Genomic DNA, 15,969 nt, shown 5'->3' with positions numbered 1-15,969 from the left:
CAGCCCATACTGACTGAGAAATGTGAAAGAAAAATATCAAACACAGTAAGCAAAATATCGCATGAATAAAACATCACAAAAGCCACAAACATAGTCTGGTATACCGTAAACATAGTCAAAGCGCGATATATCGATCGGCAGCCGCATTGCCAGAACTTGTGCTGAATAGCTAAATGAAAAACAAACCTTAGCATTTCCATTAAGCAGACAGACAAGGCTTCACTACCGTGGGGCCTTTTATGAGTAATTTCAACGAGTTGTGAATTGAACAAATAAAAACTTCATTAGAGAATTCTTTGCGAAATACATTGAACATTGCGAAATGTCATTCAAGTAATGTCCACCTCTTGCGGTATATGCACGCCATTACCGCAATATGTGCAATGCAAGACAGCTGACTACGCAGTAATGCCGCTACGCCTCTATAACGAACGCCTCGACAGCGAAATCAACTGTATACCGAAGGATTGATTGGCTCCCGGCAGGATTTCCATCTTTTACGTGTACTGTGAAAGCTTCTACAGCGAAGACCGGTGCGGTGAACTTGGCTGCACAACGAGGGAATTTCAGAGTTCCCGACGGCGCATTTGTTGCTGCAAAACACGTGCGATGTGTGCCAAAGGCAACGCTAGCGACAGGTGCGTGCGTGTCAAAGGTGCTCCGCCGATTCAGGAATCAAGGAACTCGTGCGCTTCTTGCGGTAACGGCTGCTGACCCATACGCAGCAGTTCATTGCGACGTGATCACGTAATGATAACCGGCCATGGACAACGTCTCCGAAGCCATCTCAGGCAGAATAGAGGCGAATGTCACGAAGGCAGCGGTCGCGAATATCCTGCACGCCAATCAAATGTTTTTGAGGGGAGGCCACAGCGGCATATGTAGCACATTCACCTTGCGCACTTCCAGCGCACCGCAACGCTGTAAATCCTCCATCGCACGTTCTGTCAGGCAAAGCGTGCAAGCTGCAATTGGCGACTTATTTCTCCAAGTCTCCGTTTAATATATGTTAACCAAAGGTTTTTGTTTTTTAAACGTGCTTAGCCTGCTCTAGTGTGAGTGGCACGGTCCCCGACGTTTATGACAAAGTGACCGGTTTATAACGAAGCAGATCTTCGTTATAAAGGCATTGACTGTACGTCTTTGTACTGTGAATGCACAGTGTAACAACAGAACAATAAAGAGGTTACAGCATCATACGATAACCTTACCATTTCTTTAGTTGTTGTTATTTCTCCTCCAGCTGCTTACTTTTTCCTTATGCCGACAATATTCGCCTTGTGTGTGTGCGTAAGAGCACGGACATGTCACATGAGGGCACGGGATAATGTCTTATAAGAAACCGCAAACCACCGGTCGACGCCAACAAAGCAGCCCGCCCGGACATGTCCACGCGCCATACAGATCGACGAGTCGAACGCGTAGTTTTTACGCTGATGCGCCCTCGCCGCTGACCACCGCAGCGCAGGCACACAGGCGAAATGCAAAACCTGCCGGTGCGCCACTCCGTAGACCTCGTCCGGCCTAACCGAGACTTGAGGCAGGAATCGTTACTGATGCTCCCGCTGCGTCTCGTTTCTCCTGCCTTGCGAGCGTTAATGAATGCGCGTTTTCTTAACGTCGAGAATGCGTATGAGCGGCATGCCGGCCGCGTTGGTTAGGGCTCGCTGGGCACGCAAGAAAGCCTGCTTAGGTAATTTTCAATCAATCCAATTTCCTCACACTGCGTTCGTTACACATGGCGAGCCGTGCCCCTGCGTATGTTCCCCGGAAGCAGGCTGTGCGGTGCACACACAGGGGCGGCAAGTGCGAGCCCTTTCTGGTGCCCTCTCCCTGAGGGACTTCCTCAGAAAAAGAAATAATAGCGCAAAAAGAAACAGGTAAGGATTGCTGACCTTTGGGTGTGCTCTCTTCGGGAAGGCAATCTTTGGATCAATCTGGAAAAGCAGAGAGGAAACACGAGGTGAGTCATGCTCTCAATACAAACAAAAAAGAAAGAAACGTGGTAGTGACATTTCTTGCGGGATAGTTCGAATAATATCGTACGTAAGGCGACGGCTCATACCTGCCATATACCACGTGAGGCGACATGTTTTCAAGTACAGCCCCTCTTCCCCGGTCAATTAAACCAACATTTATTCCCCACTGCAGGGCAAACTCCCTAAGGAGGGACGGATCGCAGTTCCTCACTCGGAAGCTTTTCGTAAAACTTTCCTGACTGAGTGAATGTCTATAGCTGGAATTCTCTTTTTCTCTACCCCCCTCTCTCTTTGTCCTCTTTATATCCTTTATTTACACCACTCCAGTGCAGGGTAGCAAACTGGAAACTGCCTTCTGGTTATCTCCCTGCTTTCTCACTTATCTTTCTCCAGACTGGCGAATTGATAAGCGTTGTTAAAATTTCGATATCACGCTACTATAGTCGTACGTGGAAGCACAGTGGGGAAACTATTAACAAGGTGTATCTACAAGGGGTAGCAAGCACTGGCCAACATGGAAGCCAGCCAAGATCAAGCAATGCACTAGCTCCGTCGTCCTCAGATCAGCCAGAGGCCGCTTACGCGTACGTCCCACTAAATCCAAAGGTCGACGAGTAGCAAAGTTCCAAAGTTCTGCGAGTAGCACGTAGCAATATGTTCACCAATCGTTGACGCGCTTGTGGTCACATACTTTGATTTACCGCCGCCCTGCTCAAAACGAAAAGTTTCCCGGTGCATTTCTGGCTGTGCCTACGATCGGTGACTGTGTGGTCATGTGTTGCCCCGCGGCATTGACCCTGGGTTCAAGTGCGCAGCCCCTTTGTTAGCCGGCGTGGTGGTCAGGCAACGGCTGTCGATGAAGAAGCTCCTAGACATAACGCGAGAGCATGTAGTCAATACAGGCCGCCCACACCAACCGTTAAAGAAAGCAAGCCTAAACGAGTAAAGGTGAGCCAACTGAGACAGGTGCGGGCTCTCCAGTCAATCACCTGTGGGCCATTGTCTTTTTCTACCCGTCTGTGGGGCGACTAGGAGGCGAGCGAGCTGGGCGATGGCGGTGGCCTTATGTAATGCCAACGGGTCCAACTCCACTATGCGCTCGTCTCTGAGACGGGTTCACTGTGAGTCGTCGATACGTTTCTCCCTCTTTCCATGATCGTGCGCAGTCACCTGACGTAGCCGAGGATGTTGTCACATGTCTCTTAGCATCCGAGTTCAGGAAGGTAACGTGACCGGCAAGACGAACGGGATATAAGACGACACAGTCACTTTCTTGAACGAACGGCAACTTGAGTTTAAACCGAACCAATCATCGTAATTCATACATGATTACATTCCGCCAAGTTTTGCATTGACACACCCTTGTTCTCTTCTTCGTTATCTGTTTCCCAGCGTGAAACTCACCGCAGCGTAATCGTTAACGTCCACCAACCGCGGCCCCTTCACCGCTTTACTTAAGGTCATTCGTATGTTATTGCAAATGCAAACGATGCGTTTCTCGCAAACGATGCGATACGCTTATCACTCCAACATGGTGCGTGATAAGCGGAAAGTTACCATTTTCCCGCGATATATATATATATATATATATATATATATATATATATATATATATATATATATATATATATATATATATATATATATATATCATCATCAGCCTGGTTACGCCCACTGCAGGGCAAAGGCCTCTCCCATACTTCTCCAACAACCCCGGTCATGTACTAGTTGTGGCCATGCCGTCCCTGCAAACTTCTTAATCTCATCCGCCCACCTAACTTTCTGCCGCCCCCTGCTACGCTTCCCTTCCCTTGGGATCTAGTCCGTAACCCTTAATGACCATCGGTTATCCTCCCTCCTCATTACATGCCCTGCCCATGCCCATTTCTTTTTCTTGAGTTCAACTAAGATGTCATTAACTCGCGTTTGTTCCCTCACCAAATCTGCTCTTTTCTTATCCCTTAACGTTACCCCTATCATTCTTCTTTCCATAGCTCGTTTCGTCGTCCTCAATTTGATTAGAACCCTTTTCGTAAGCCTCCAGGTTTCTGCGCCGTAGGTGAGTACTGGTAAGACGCAGCTATTATACACTTTCCTCTGGAGGGATAATGGCAACCTGCTGTTCATGATCTGAGAATGCCTGCCAAACGCACCCCAGCCCATTCTTATTCTTCTGATTATTTCTGTCTCATGATCCGGATCTGCCGTCACTACCTGTCCTAAGTAGATGTATTCCCTTACTACTTCCAGTGTCTCGCTGCCTATTGTAAATTGCTGTTCTCTTCCGAGACTGTTAAACATTACTTTAGTTTTCTGCAGATTAATTTTTAAACCCAGTCTTCTGCTTTGCCTCTCCAGGTCAGTGAGCATGCATTGCAACTGGTCCCCTGAGTTACTAAGCAAGGCAATATCATCAGCGAATCGCAAGTTACTAAGGTACTCTCCATTAACTTTTATCCCCAATTCTTCATTAACTTTATCCCCAATTATATATATATATATATATATATATATATATATATATATATATATATATATATATATATATATATATATATATATATATATATGATGGGTCTCATGAAGGCCGGACCCCGGCCGAAACGTCAATAAACCGCTTCATACGCGCGTCTACTTCACTGTATGTATATATATAGATATTTCTTGCACTTGAAGAAACTTCGTGTGACCTCGAAGACTTGTTCACTGAAGTGACGGCCTTATAAGACAATTTAGAAAGAAGACCTCATAGTCAAAGCCGGAGTGCTCTCCCACTACCACTAATCTGGCGTCTCTCGGTGGTGTAATCTTGTAATTGTCGTATACTTCTCTATCACTAATACTGCTTTGCGTTTCCGGTGAAACTGCAGCCTCGCTCTGTCTTTTTTTCTTATACTGTGAGTCCTACCATAAGCGCTGCTGCGCGTGGCTGCTGCTGATTCTGATTTCGAGTGAATGTGGCTTGGCCTCGTTTCGGTTACTGAGTGTCTGCTGAGCTTACTGAGTGGATACAGGGTGCCTCAACTATCATGCACCAAGACTTAAATTAAGAGCAGTTGCGTTGCTCGAATAAAACCTACCGCATATTGTTTCCTGTACAGTGGCGTAGCCGCCATTAATTAGTTCGTTCCTGAAATGTAATTCGAAAATGGCAGTTGATTATCTAATTCTAGAAGTACTGTCCTAATTATCAAAGTGTCAATGAGGCATTTGTAGGCACCCCAGGAACCCTTGAAGGACATCTAACTGCTGTGTTTTTAGCGACGTACTAATTGCTTGCAATTTTTTTCCGACTGGCAAACAAACCTCATTAAATATGAAAAATACCACGTGGCTACGCTCCCACCCGCATCATAAAGCAGCGCCTTCAAATAAGCTTATTGAAAGCAACTGCACTGCTTGTCGCAAACGCTAAGAGGCAGCGCATCACCTTATAATTATGGTACAGAAAGAGCACCAACAGCAGGTTTCGTGGCTTTACAGCTATTCCTTCCCCTCCGCGTCACACTTATTATCCGTATCTCAAGGCCGACTGGTCGCATTGATAACAAGAGCCCCTTGATAACGCGGTCGAATCGCCGCTCTGACCACGCACGAAGCGCGAAAAGCAATGTAACCAAAGCCAAATTAAAGAGACGGTTTTATTTTTCAGGAAAGTGTATACGTGCTGCAAAAAAAAAAGGGTCGTGGGAACAAAGCAAAGCGAAATAAAGATACTGGGAAGTGACCCACATGTAGAGAAAAGGCAAAACCGCTGCGTTCAAGAAAGTAAATATAGCACTTCTAATTGAACCGAATTGGCAATCGGGACGCTTGCACAAAAAACAAACTAAAGAACTACATCAGATTTCAGTGTGCCCTTATTATCTACGAATTCGTAAGCGCCGTTCAACACCAGCTGCTGCCTAGAGGACATGTTAGATTAGGTGTCTCCTACTGCAGCTACGCAGTACTGAGTTCGCTTTATCACATCTTCAGTGGCTTTCTTGATGACCGATACTGGAATTCGATGGCAGACATCCGTTATGACTGTTATGGCCTTGACCTAATCTGACGTCCGTCTCGATCATGTAAGCACGATCTTTCACATAAACTCAAAGAAAGAAATCGAGTGGAGAGAGGTCAGGTGGCCTGGCCGGCCAATTTCGCATGAAAAGTCTCGGCGTTTTCAAGAAAGGAAACGCAAGGAAAGAAATGATTATCGTTGTGTGGCAGATATACACTCCAAAGGGTGTAAACTTTTTTTTAGAGTGCATCCGTGCACTTTATCTACACTCTTAGGCAAAGTTACCCCCTTTGGATTGCCCCTTCTACCACACAACGATAATCGTCGTCTGCCTTGATGCGCTTCCTTTCTTGAAAACGCAGCGCCCGCTACATTCCTGTCGGGAATGCTATCATGCTGATAACGCGCATGTCGTTCGTTACTGGAAAGTACCGGGCTCGCAGCGTTAAAGAAAGGAAACGCATCAAGACAGATGACGATTATCGTTCTGTGGCAGAAGGGGCACTCCAACGGGTGTAACTTTGCCTAAGAGTGTACGCTAAGACAACAGCTATCACAGCTTGTTTCCAACTAACACCAAACGCAACGTGTTACTTCGGCCGGGGCGCGGCAGATCAGGCACTAGCTCGACCGCGATGTTCTACAGCCAAGCTGTAAATGGCTAGTCCATTGGAAAGAGAAGCGAGACTGAGACACATATCATTCACCTGCATTTCACACGCGGTTGATAAAATACTCTACCGAAGGGGTCGCTAAAGCCTACAGGTCCTTGCAGGGCCAAAAAAGCACGCAAAGCATGTTGAAGTGACGTGAACATACAGCAACATATTCGTTTTCTAAGCATAAGCGATCCATACCATTAGAAATAATTGTTAGTTCGCTACCTCCTTCTCTTTAATAAATATAATATTCTTTTTCCTGTGTATATATCTAAATATATTGTGTATGTGCATAGTGTTTAGAGTGGAAATTTAAAACAACGCTGAAGTAAGAAAATACGGACGAAGCAGCCACCGCTGGAATTTCTAATGCGCTTGTTCTCCTATTGTCAGGATTTGCAGAAATAAAGCGATCCGCGCACGTCCGCGCCAACAATGATGCAGTAAGCCATCAGCCAAAGCCAAATTTTAAGTGAAAAGGTCGTGGCAAGTCAAAGGGAACCTCAGATGATGTGGTTGACGATACTCTGGCAATGACACGTGAGGTCGAAGGGAGGGGGGTAGGGTTCGGCATGGTAGTCGACGCCGATGTGGTGCGTGAACTTCCCACATCTCGGTGTGCAACATCGCTGTAGGTAGATGTAAACAGTGACTTTAGGGGAGCCCCACCGCTGGACTCGTCGTCTGATCATGCGTAACTTAGGGCTTGTCGCGTGGGCACGGCGGTGTAGACGTCCGCACGCCAAGTTTCATCCGAGACGCGCTCGTTTCTCCCCAGGCGGAATGATTTCACCTCCAACGGGTGTACGTTTGCGCCGCTTCCCTTCAAGGTCGCGCCCGCGTTCAGTTCGCGCTGCGCGCGAAACGTTTCTTGTTTGCGACGGCGCCTCTTCGGATGACTGTAAATTATCGTGTTGTTAACTGTCACGACAGCACTGTAATGACGAAAGAGTAGATGCTACCAGTGAATTTCTGCCGATTCACACGAAAATGGCCCGAAAAAAGCAGACGACAGACATGGATTACTGCGGTGCAGCGAACGAAGTAAACAACTATCAAACGAAGCGAGCTCGTTCATTGATCACTCGTGAATGTATGACAGCATTTAAATGTAATCCACATGAATTTCATGATTACTGGGTATATAATCATTTTATTCAAATAAAAACCTTCAGTTGTTCGACCAGCGCTTGTCGTGTCTTCTTTCTCGTGCTTCGTTTGTGTGTGCGCTGCCCGAGAATGGAAACTACTTCTGTTGCATGCGCTATCAGTGGCCGAAGTTAACGCATGCCGAGTAATTGAATAGGTTCACGACGCATTGAACGTGAGCAGAGTTCATTCCTGTGTTACCACTGCACCGGTCGATCGAGTTACCGGACGATACGCGCCCGCGTCATGGTCGCGCCGGCATTGCTGAAGCAGAAATGATTATTAATGCTTGTAACTTCCGTCTCTTGAGCACTGCTAAAAAATGGCCAGTCTATTTACATTGCTGCCGCTATTGTATATTGCTATGCTATATTGGTTGCTATACTTTTGCTATGCGGCGATATATTTTGTTTATTTCCGCACAGTGTCGATGGAAGTCCGTTGTCGCCATCAGAGACAACACGGATTCGAAGCAAATATTTTGTGAAAAACTGCAAAATCGATTTTAGCTACGACGCATCGTATGTGCCGACAATTTTTCCGGCGGCACATAAGATGACGTTTCCAATTACCTGTTCAGCTTGCACGGCGAAGCGGACGCTGCCCTTTCGCCGCATTGCAGCCCCGAGAATAAAAGTCAAGCGTTCCGATCTTTCGTAAAGGCAAATGGAAGCGTGCCCTTCGAATAAAACGCCCATGCACACACACGTGGGCACACACCGCGCGCGGTACCATACGTGCCCAAACACGCGCAGTGCAAGAGGCAATCAAGGAGGTGGCAACCCGCTAGTTGAATTTTGCCGCTGATGCGGCGCTCTCACGCCGGCGGTCGTTCTTGTCTGCAGCGCGCGTCGTGGACCGAAACGAAATGGGCCCGCGAGCTGCTCGGCCGCAAACAGGCGCGCCCGAAAAACGCGTCGTGGCGAAGCGATTCGACCTTGGCTGCCGCTTCCGGACTGGCACCACGACGAGTGCCGGGGCTGCGTTGCGCCGCCTTTGGCAGAAGCTTGCAAGGAAGGCTAAATGGCGCCATTTATCTGGCCACCAGCGCGCTGTTCACTCGTGACGCACGGCGCGAGGGTGACAGGTCCGACAGGAGCAGACGCACGCGAAACGTGCATCTCATTTCAAATGATCGACACACACATCTTGTGTCAAGTCTTCCTGAAGCGGCTGACCGAATGCTAGAAATGTACTTCGTCTTTGGCGTAAAGGCTCTCGCGTGCCATGCGCAGTGCGAGGCACGCGGCGGTCGTCTCACAACACGCGGTGGAAGTGTATGCGTGCGATTGTCGCCACTTGTCGTCGACCGACTGTCGGCCATGTCCTAAATCTGGAACTTCTGACCGCTCTTTTGTTCCTTTGGGCGGAATTCTACAAAGCACAATGAAAAAAGATACAGACCTCACACCATGGTGAATACGGTTTCTACCATTTAAACACCCTGGCGGCCCTCCACTTGACACATTTATTCTGTCACGACTACGACGTCCTTGGTAAATTCGCATGTGTGACAGGCACCCTGAGACTCCTGGGTCTACGCGGTCGTCATTCTTTCTTTTTATCGGTGAAATCGCGTCGGGTGTACGCAGTGCGCATGCAGCGCTAGGGCAGCCACCAGAGTGGATGTGTTCATTGGATGCATGTGTTTGTTTGTCCCAAAATCAAGTGCCGACTAGCCTCGAGCTTTTGTAGACCTCTGCACCTTATCTCTGCATAATAAATTAAAAAAGAAGGCAATTTTGGCCTAACGGTTAGAGCATGGTGAGCATATCCAGCATTTCTGGACACGTACCAACTAGCGCCCCACGCGACCCCGGCACGAAACTAGCGCGTTTTCAATGGAGCGAGTGGGTTTTTTGCGAATAAGAAAAACTGCAGGTCCATTATTGAAAAAAGCAGGTGACACACATGTTCTGCAAGACAATCCACACGAGCCAAATGCAGTGATCACGCTGTGGCAAGGAAGAATTTTGTTCCCAGAGCGGTTAAAGACTCAACTATGGAAACCTATGGAACGGACGAAAATTAGTGCGTGATTTTAGAGACAAAAACGGTAGTTGTGTTAAAACTACAGCGACTATCATAATAGCCGCTGCAGCATATATAGTCCGGAGACTCAGCTTTCGATTGATGCCTATGTCGACTCTCTACACATAGCGTAACACTGTTCCGAAAAGCTATTTTTGAAACGCATTCGTGAAAGTTCACGTAGTATCTATAAAAACCCGAGCGTATCACTTAGATTGCGTAGGTTGCGCGCGTGAAGCGAATACTGGCGTACATTCTCCATCACATTTAATAATCCGAGATTGCGCTGCAATGTACGAGCATTCCAATCTGACGAACAGATGCCTCGATCCCTAGATCAGATTCAGAGGAAGCACTGCCTTGTGCGCAGCCATCGTTGTGCTTTGAGCGTTATTTTCTTTTCTAGCGCGAGCTCACCTTATAATCAGTTACATTCGTGACTCACTCTTTTGGAATTGCCTTCTTCTTCACATCACTACAACTTGACTGTATAGACGTACTACATCTTCACTGAGTGAGTACTGGGAAATGGACTAACACTTTTGTTGGCGTGTGCATTTACACATTTCCCGCAACAATTTATTTTTCATAGCTTACTTTTTAATTTATGAAGCTTTTAAAAACAGCTACCTTACCTTAACAGGAGGTCTTAATAATACAGAAAATATAAATGCTTATTGCTTATTAATGCTTATTAAATGCTTATCACCTCATGGTAAGGAATTTCAATAAAGATATTCTCATGATAATTAAAGGCCTATCCGCTTGACAAGGTTTCATCTGAGTTCCCCCTTTGCAACCTGCTACCGACTTGAAGGTGGTTCGTATCGTGGGCCCATGACGTATGTCCAACCGTCAAACAAAGGGTTATTCCGAATGTTTCATTTCAGGAAGGCATGTTACCCTCCTGCCTTTCACTCCCGTTCGCAAACACGCATAAGACGAAAGTGCTGCGTGAACAGCGTCGTTAGTCCAAACCCACGAGCTACCGTAACTCACCTTGCCTATATCACTGTCATTTAGGCTTCGATAAGAAATATATATTTTAAATTGACGCATCACGAATCCGAGAAGAGCTGCCCTCGACCAGCCCAGCCAGGTTTCTTTCATTTCGTACTTCGTCGTAGCGGCTAGTCGTGGCTCACGGAGCGTAGCGCTGACTGTGGAAGTGGCAGAGAAGGTGCTCGATACTCACCCACCGAAAATTGCATGCCGCTCTCTACTGGCCATTGCTAGAAAACTTTATATGCGTCGCCCAGCCATTTCCAACACAGCAACACTGTTTTGCGATGGGAGAGTCCAGGTGAGAGGCAGGGTGGTTATGAAGATGAATACACGCTATTTTCTGCAGCAATTTAGGAATGAATGAATGAATGAATGCCTTCATTTATTGAGGAAAAGGAAGAGAAAACATCGGTGGAAGCACGTTTCAGCACATTGGCAAAGGAGCGGCGGACAAAGAGAGGAAAAGCTGCAGTCCGGGTGGCAGGCGAAGTCACAGTTTAGGGTCGGGTGAATATAAGCGAGAGTTGGTGAAACTGGTTGGATTCCAATGTAGATGTGTGATGTGGCGAGTAAATGATTAGAGTCACCGCCCAGGCATCCATTCTTTGCGGTGGTATAAGCAACCGCCGTTCTTGGTAATAAACGTTTACTAAAAACCAACCTTGACACTTACTTATTCATCGGCCATACCTCGCCGCGTAATCCTTAGTGGCAGGGTCTGTAGATTACAACTGCGCTGTCGCGACAAGCTACGACCATACCGTGACGCTTGCGATTACGGTTGCCATACTCGTGACTCTTGCTACTGCGAGTATACTATAGACATGAGTTTACTGCACAAGTTAGAGAAGAGACAGTTTAGAAGAGCGTTTCTCGACTTACATAGGCTCAACGCAAGCGCCATTGTGGCATGTTACGGTACGCGTCCCTTCAATACAGAGACGCGCACGCAAACATAAGAACTCGCTGGTAGATAGGGTGCCTTCTCGGGCCTTGTGCCGAACATATCCAAGCCAACAATTGAATAGCAACCATGCTGTCGTTTCTATGCAAGGACGTTATCTACTTAAACTCATCGAGTGCCAGTCCCAGCCGCCGCCTACGGCAGAGCGAAGCCGCCAGCGGCCATATTGCTAGAGGAAAAAAAGCGCGGCTGCAGCACGTGGCCGCGGTATACGTGAGGCGCTCCCTGCGCCTGCGGTTCTGCGATGAAAAACAAAATTGAAACCCTTTCAGAAGTATATCAGCCCGCCGTTGTGTGTCGCTGTTGTCGGAAAAAAATGCGTTATGGTGGCGGGTGTCCTGTGTTCTGTGTATAATAAGTTTCGAGAACTGAGAAATAGTCGTATTTCCTGTTTTCACCCTTCAGTAACTTGCCGCGTGCATCGGCAGTGTGGTGTCGGCCGGTATTGGCAGCCACATGACCTCGAAATATAGTATCCTTATGCAATTTCTTAAAAAAAAAACACTATTTGTGTAAAAGAACGTTCAAGTCACTGATGATGAAGCTGTTGCTGCTTTGAAGTTAGGAATGGGCGTTTTGGGTTTAGACCTAGAAAACAAGAAAGAAAATATACTATTGTAGGTCTCATTTTTTCTGGCGTTTCAGTTTTAATCGAAAAGAGTAACTGAAAGCAAATTTACAATAAAGCTAAGGCGATGAACTGCATGCAGCCGCAAGCCTGCATACGCTCCAATGAGAGTAGCCGGCCAAAGTTAAGGCCATGCGTCAACTGGCGCCTCAAGCAACCTTTACCCTTTTTTTTTCATGTCTGCGTCCGCTATGCCGCTATGCCTGCGTCTGCGACGAAAAGGAGAAGTGGGAAGGCAGATAAACCAGAAGTGGGGAGGGGGGGGGGGGAGAGGCGGTAACGCAATAATTAGCGCGCCCAGCTCCCAAATGTAAAATGCTGCGAATACATGGGCTCGAATCCCGGTAGTTTGTTTGTGAAGACAGCTTTCTGCACTCTCTACCGGACGGCGAAGCTCAAAATGAGGCGGCAGCCTGATGACAACGGTCGCTGTCAGCGTCACAAAATAAGCAGGCGTGCAAGGTCACGCCTAAAGCCGAAAGTATACTCATAGGAAATACAGCATGCTCCTGTCGACAAAAAAAAAGTGATGAATAACGAGCGGTGTTGTTGAGTGAGGCTGTAGACTAATATGTCACCAAAGACAGGACCACGCTCCTATCCCGACGATCATCAGAAATTACAGCATCTCAACTAGCGTGCAATTGATACTTCATTAAGTCGTTGCGTCCTTGTGTTGTGTCTAGCCCGAGCGAGTAGTGTAAGAGATGACACTGAAGAGAAAGCGGTGAACGAAGTCCGCGAAAATTACTTGAGGATAGCCATATTGAACGTCGACGCCGTGTTGTAGAAAGCCGGTGACTTCAGTTGCTCAGGTCGCCAGAAAGGCTTGAGCAGTAGCATACTGTTGGGCATATTTGGTAATCACAGCGATAGACGCACACTTTGCGGGAATAAACAGAGGAAAGGGGCCTAGTAAGTTGGACGGCCTTTTCGAGCTCTGGCATAGTTTGAAAAATGAATGTGGCGAAGTATGACGCACAAATTAGTATATGCCAACCTAAATGAATCAGCGTGGCCATACTTGCGCGACACGCCATGGTGGCCTGCCACCAGGACATCATGGAGTCGCGGCGGTGACAGTTTATATTGGGTGCTTAAGAATAAAAACGAGTACATCAGATATGTGCGGGCGAAGTTTCTACATTACAAGAGCACATTCCCCCCCCCCCCCAAAAAAAAAAAGCTTGCGTATAGAGACATCATACGATCGAGCACTACAGCGCTTGTTGATATTGTTCGGGATGACGTCAGCGTTTCGTCAGTGTTTATTTCTGAGAAAATGAGTTGACGTTACGCTTATTTGCATCAGAACGCCGGGCGTAACCAGGCAAGAACTGAAAGCATTTCATTAGAGAATGCCTGAGTACTCTGTGGAGATTACGTAAGACAATGATAGCAAGAATGCAACGATATTAGAGAATGTAATTCGAAAACAAGTTTACTTATTGCAGTGTAGAAAAAAGGAAGTAGCTCCATAGTATAGCTGTGGAGGGCGCAAATAATGAACAGGCTGAAAAAAACAGTCTCGTACGTCAGTAGTAGACTGGATAGAGCATTCGCTTCTTCGCAACAGGATAAGTTTGCTCCAGAAGGCATTGAGTCTATTGGGCGAGTAAGTCGGCCAGTTGGCCGCTGAGAAATCCCGCAAAGGACGCGTTGACGCCACGACGACACGCCACTGCACGCCAACAAATAAAGACAGCTTTTTTGAAGCAAAGCTTTCTTTGCATCTTCCTTCGACTTTTCCAGTGGTGCTGTTGCTGTCTTGCACACCGTGTCAGAGGAGGGTTCAGAATGTGCATATACATGGAAGGAGCGTGAAAAGGAGCAAAGGCGGCGCAAGAAACTAGTTTGGACCTTTTCATCGTATCACGTGTGCATAGTGCCCTCTGGAGCGCCCTGGGCGTCGTCACATTAGCATCTTGACAGCTGTAATCATCCGTGAACCCCCGCAAAAAGCGCTGCAGAAACTGCAGCGCTTACCCTTATCCTAACATGCAAGTCGTGCAGAGAGGTAGATGGCATGGTAGAGAGGGAACAAGGAGAATAGGCGGAGAACGGGTAGAACCGGGGTACTCGCGAAACAAGTGAACAACAGCTTTGCCATTCTTCGCTCGCAGTTCTCATATAGGCGGGAAGGACGTGACAGGGAAAAGGCGACGTAAGAATATAACGAAACTCTACTACTACACGACAGCGGTTGCGGGCAAAGTGAAGGCACGGTACTGTACGTTTCTGCTATGTCTAAAGAAGAAGCACCATGCAAATTTGTCAAGTGGCCAACTGCCGCACGGCGTGCAGACGCAAAGCCGCAATTAATTACCGTAAGGTATAGATGACACTACTGAACTGGTCGCACGTCAAATCAGCACTTCCGTGCCCGCCGCGGTAGCTTGGCGGCTGTGGCATTGCTCGAATTCGCGGGTGCGATCCCCTCCGTGGGAGCCGGATTCCGACCGGAGCGAAATACAAAAATGGTCGCGCATTTTGATTTAGGAGCAAGCCAAAGAACACCAGGCTATCAAAGTTATAATCCGGAGTACGCCACTAAGGCGTGCCTGATAATCCGATAGGGGTTTTGCACGTAGAGCATCATAACACGTATGCCGCGATGCGATGTGCTATGTGAAGCAATGACAATGCTCAACCCTCTCACAGGTTACAAACAATGGCGCAGAACAACGCCTCAAGCAAACACGGCTCGCTGTATGTTGTGCACTACGCAGACAAAGAGCAGCAGCGCACGCAATGTAACATTTGCCATCAACTCACTACTCTCGTATTGCACTATACGCTGAAGAAATCATACATTCGCAGTCAGCATTACCGCTAATCAACGTAAATCAAAGCAAACAACACAGAAAGCTTTGCTTACATCGATTCGCACAGTGCGTGGGATCCGCATAATTTTTTAGACTGCGAATTTATAAGCTTAAGAGTGGCGCTCATTATTGCCATATTTTCATTCGCAGTGAGCAAAAGCGGATGTCGCGTCCACGGTAGAATTGATTTAAACGGCTTCAATCACATGGCCATTACATCACTGCCAACTTCCCTGGGATCGTAGTCGCCAAAATGGGATGCAAGTGACAGGGAAATCGGGAGGTTGACGAACGGCAAGAACGCAAACGCTTGCACAAGACCTCGGGAAAATAAAATGACTTTTTGAGCAGCGTAGTCATGGGGCTGTGCTATGGTTTCAACGTCTATTAAGCATCCTCCAAAACATGCACAGAGGCCGAATGCAGGCATTTTGGGAAAGGCGAAACCGCTAGAAATCTCAGGATAACATTAGCTTAAATATAACATATGACCCAAAAAAAGAGAACACAACGTTGACAGGATGACCGAATTTCGGCACAAATAAATTGGCTGTTCAAGCAGTTCAGCTAAAAGCCGATGGCGCGAAATAAGGCGAGAATGTCGGTAAGTCTTGAAGAGAGGTCAAGTAGGTCTTGTGGCCGACGCCAGCACCCGGCAGCTGTGAGGCGACTGCACGTATAAGCGATATGCCTGGTCGTCATCGTTACAGGGTGATTCGGTTC

At 47.3% G+C, this 15,969-nt stretch overlaps 1 protein-coding gene across 5 annotated transcripts in view; it reads right to left on the bottom strand.

Annotated features, from left to right (window-relative positions):
* LOC135903397 (RNA-binding protein Musashi homolog Rbp6-like) overlaps positions 1 to 15,969 on the bottom strand; it is a 1,054,134-nt gene that overhangs the window by 682,383 nt on the left and 355,782 nt on the right. For all 5 annotated transcript variants that reach the window (XM_070534623.1, XM_065433710.1, XM_070534624.1 and 2 more), the window contains exon 5: positions 1,896 to 1,937. In XM_070534623.1, the coding sequence (XP_070390724.1) occupies positions 1,896 to 1,937 (42 nt within the window). The remainder of the gene's footprint in view (positions 1 to 1,895; positions 1,938 to 15,969) is intronic.

Source organism: Dermacentor albipictus, chromosome 2 (genome assembly GCF_038994185.2).
Source record: "Dermacentor albipictus isolate Rhodes 1998 colony chromosome 2, USDA_Dalb.pri_finalv2, whole genome shotgun sequence".
Classification (NCBI taxonomy): Eukaryota; Metazoa; Arthropoda; class Arachnida; order Ixodida; family Ixodidae; genus Dermacentor; species Dermacentor albipictus.
The sequence above is the reverse complement of the archived record's forward strand: the minus strand, read 5'-3'. Positions and strand labels throughout refer to the sequence as shown.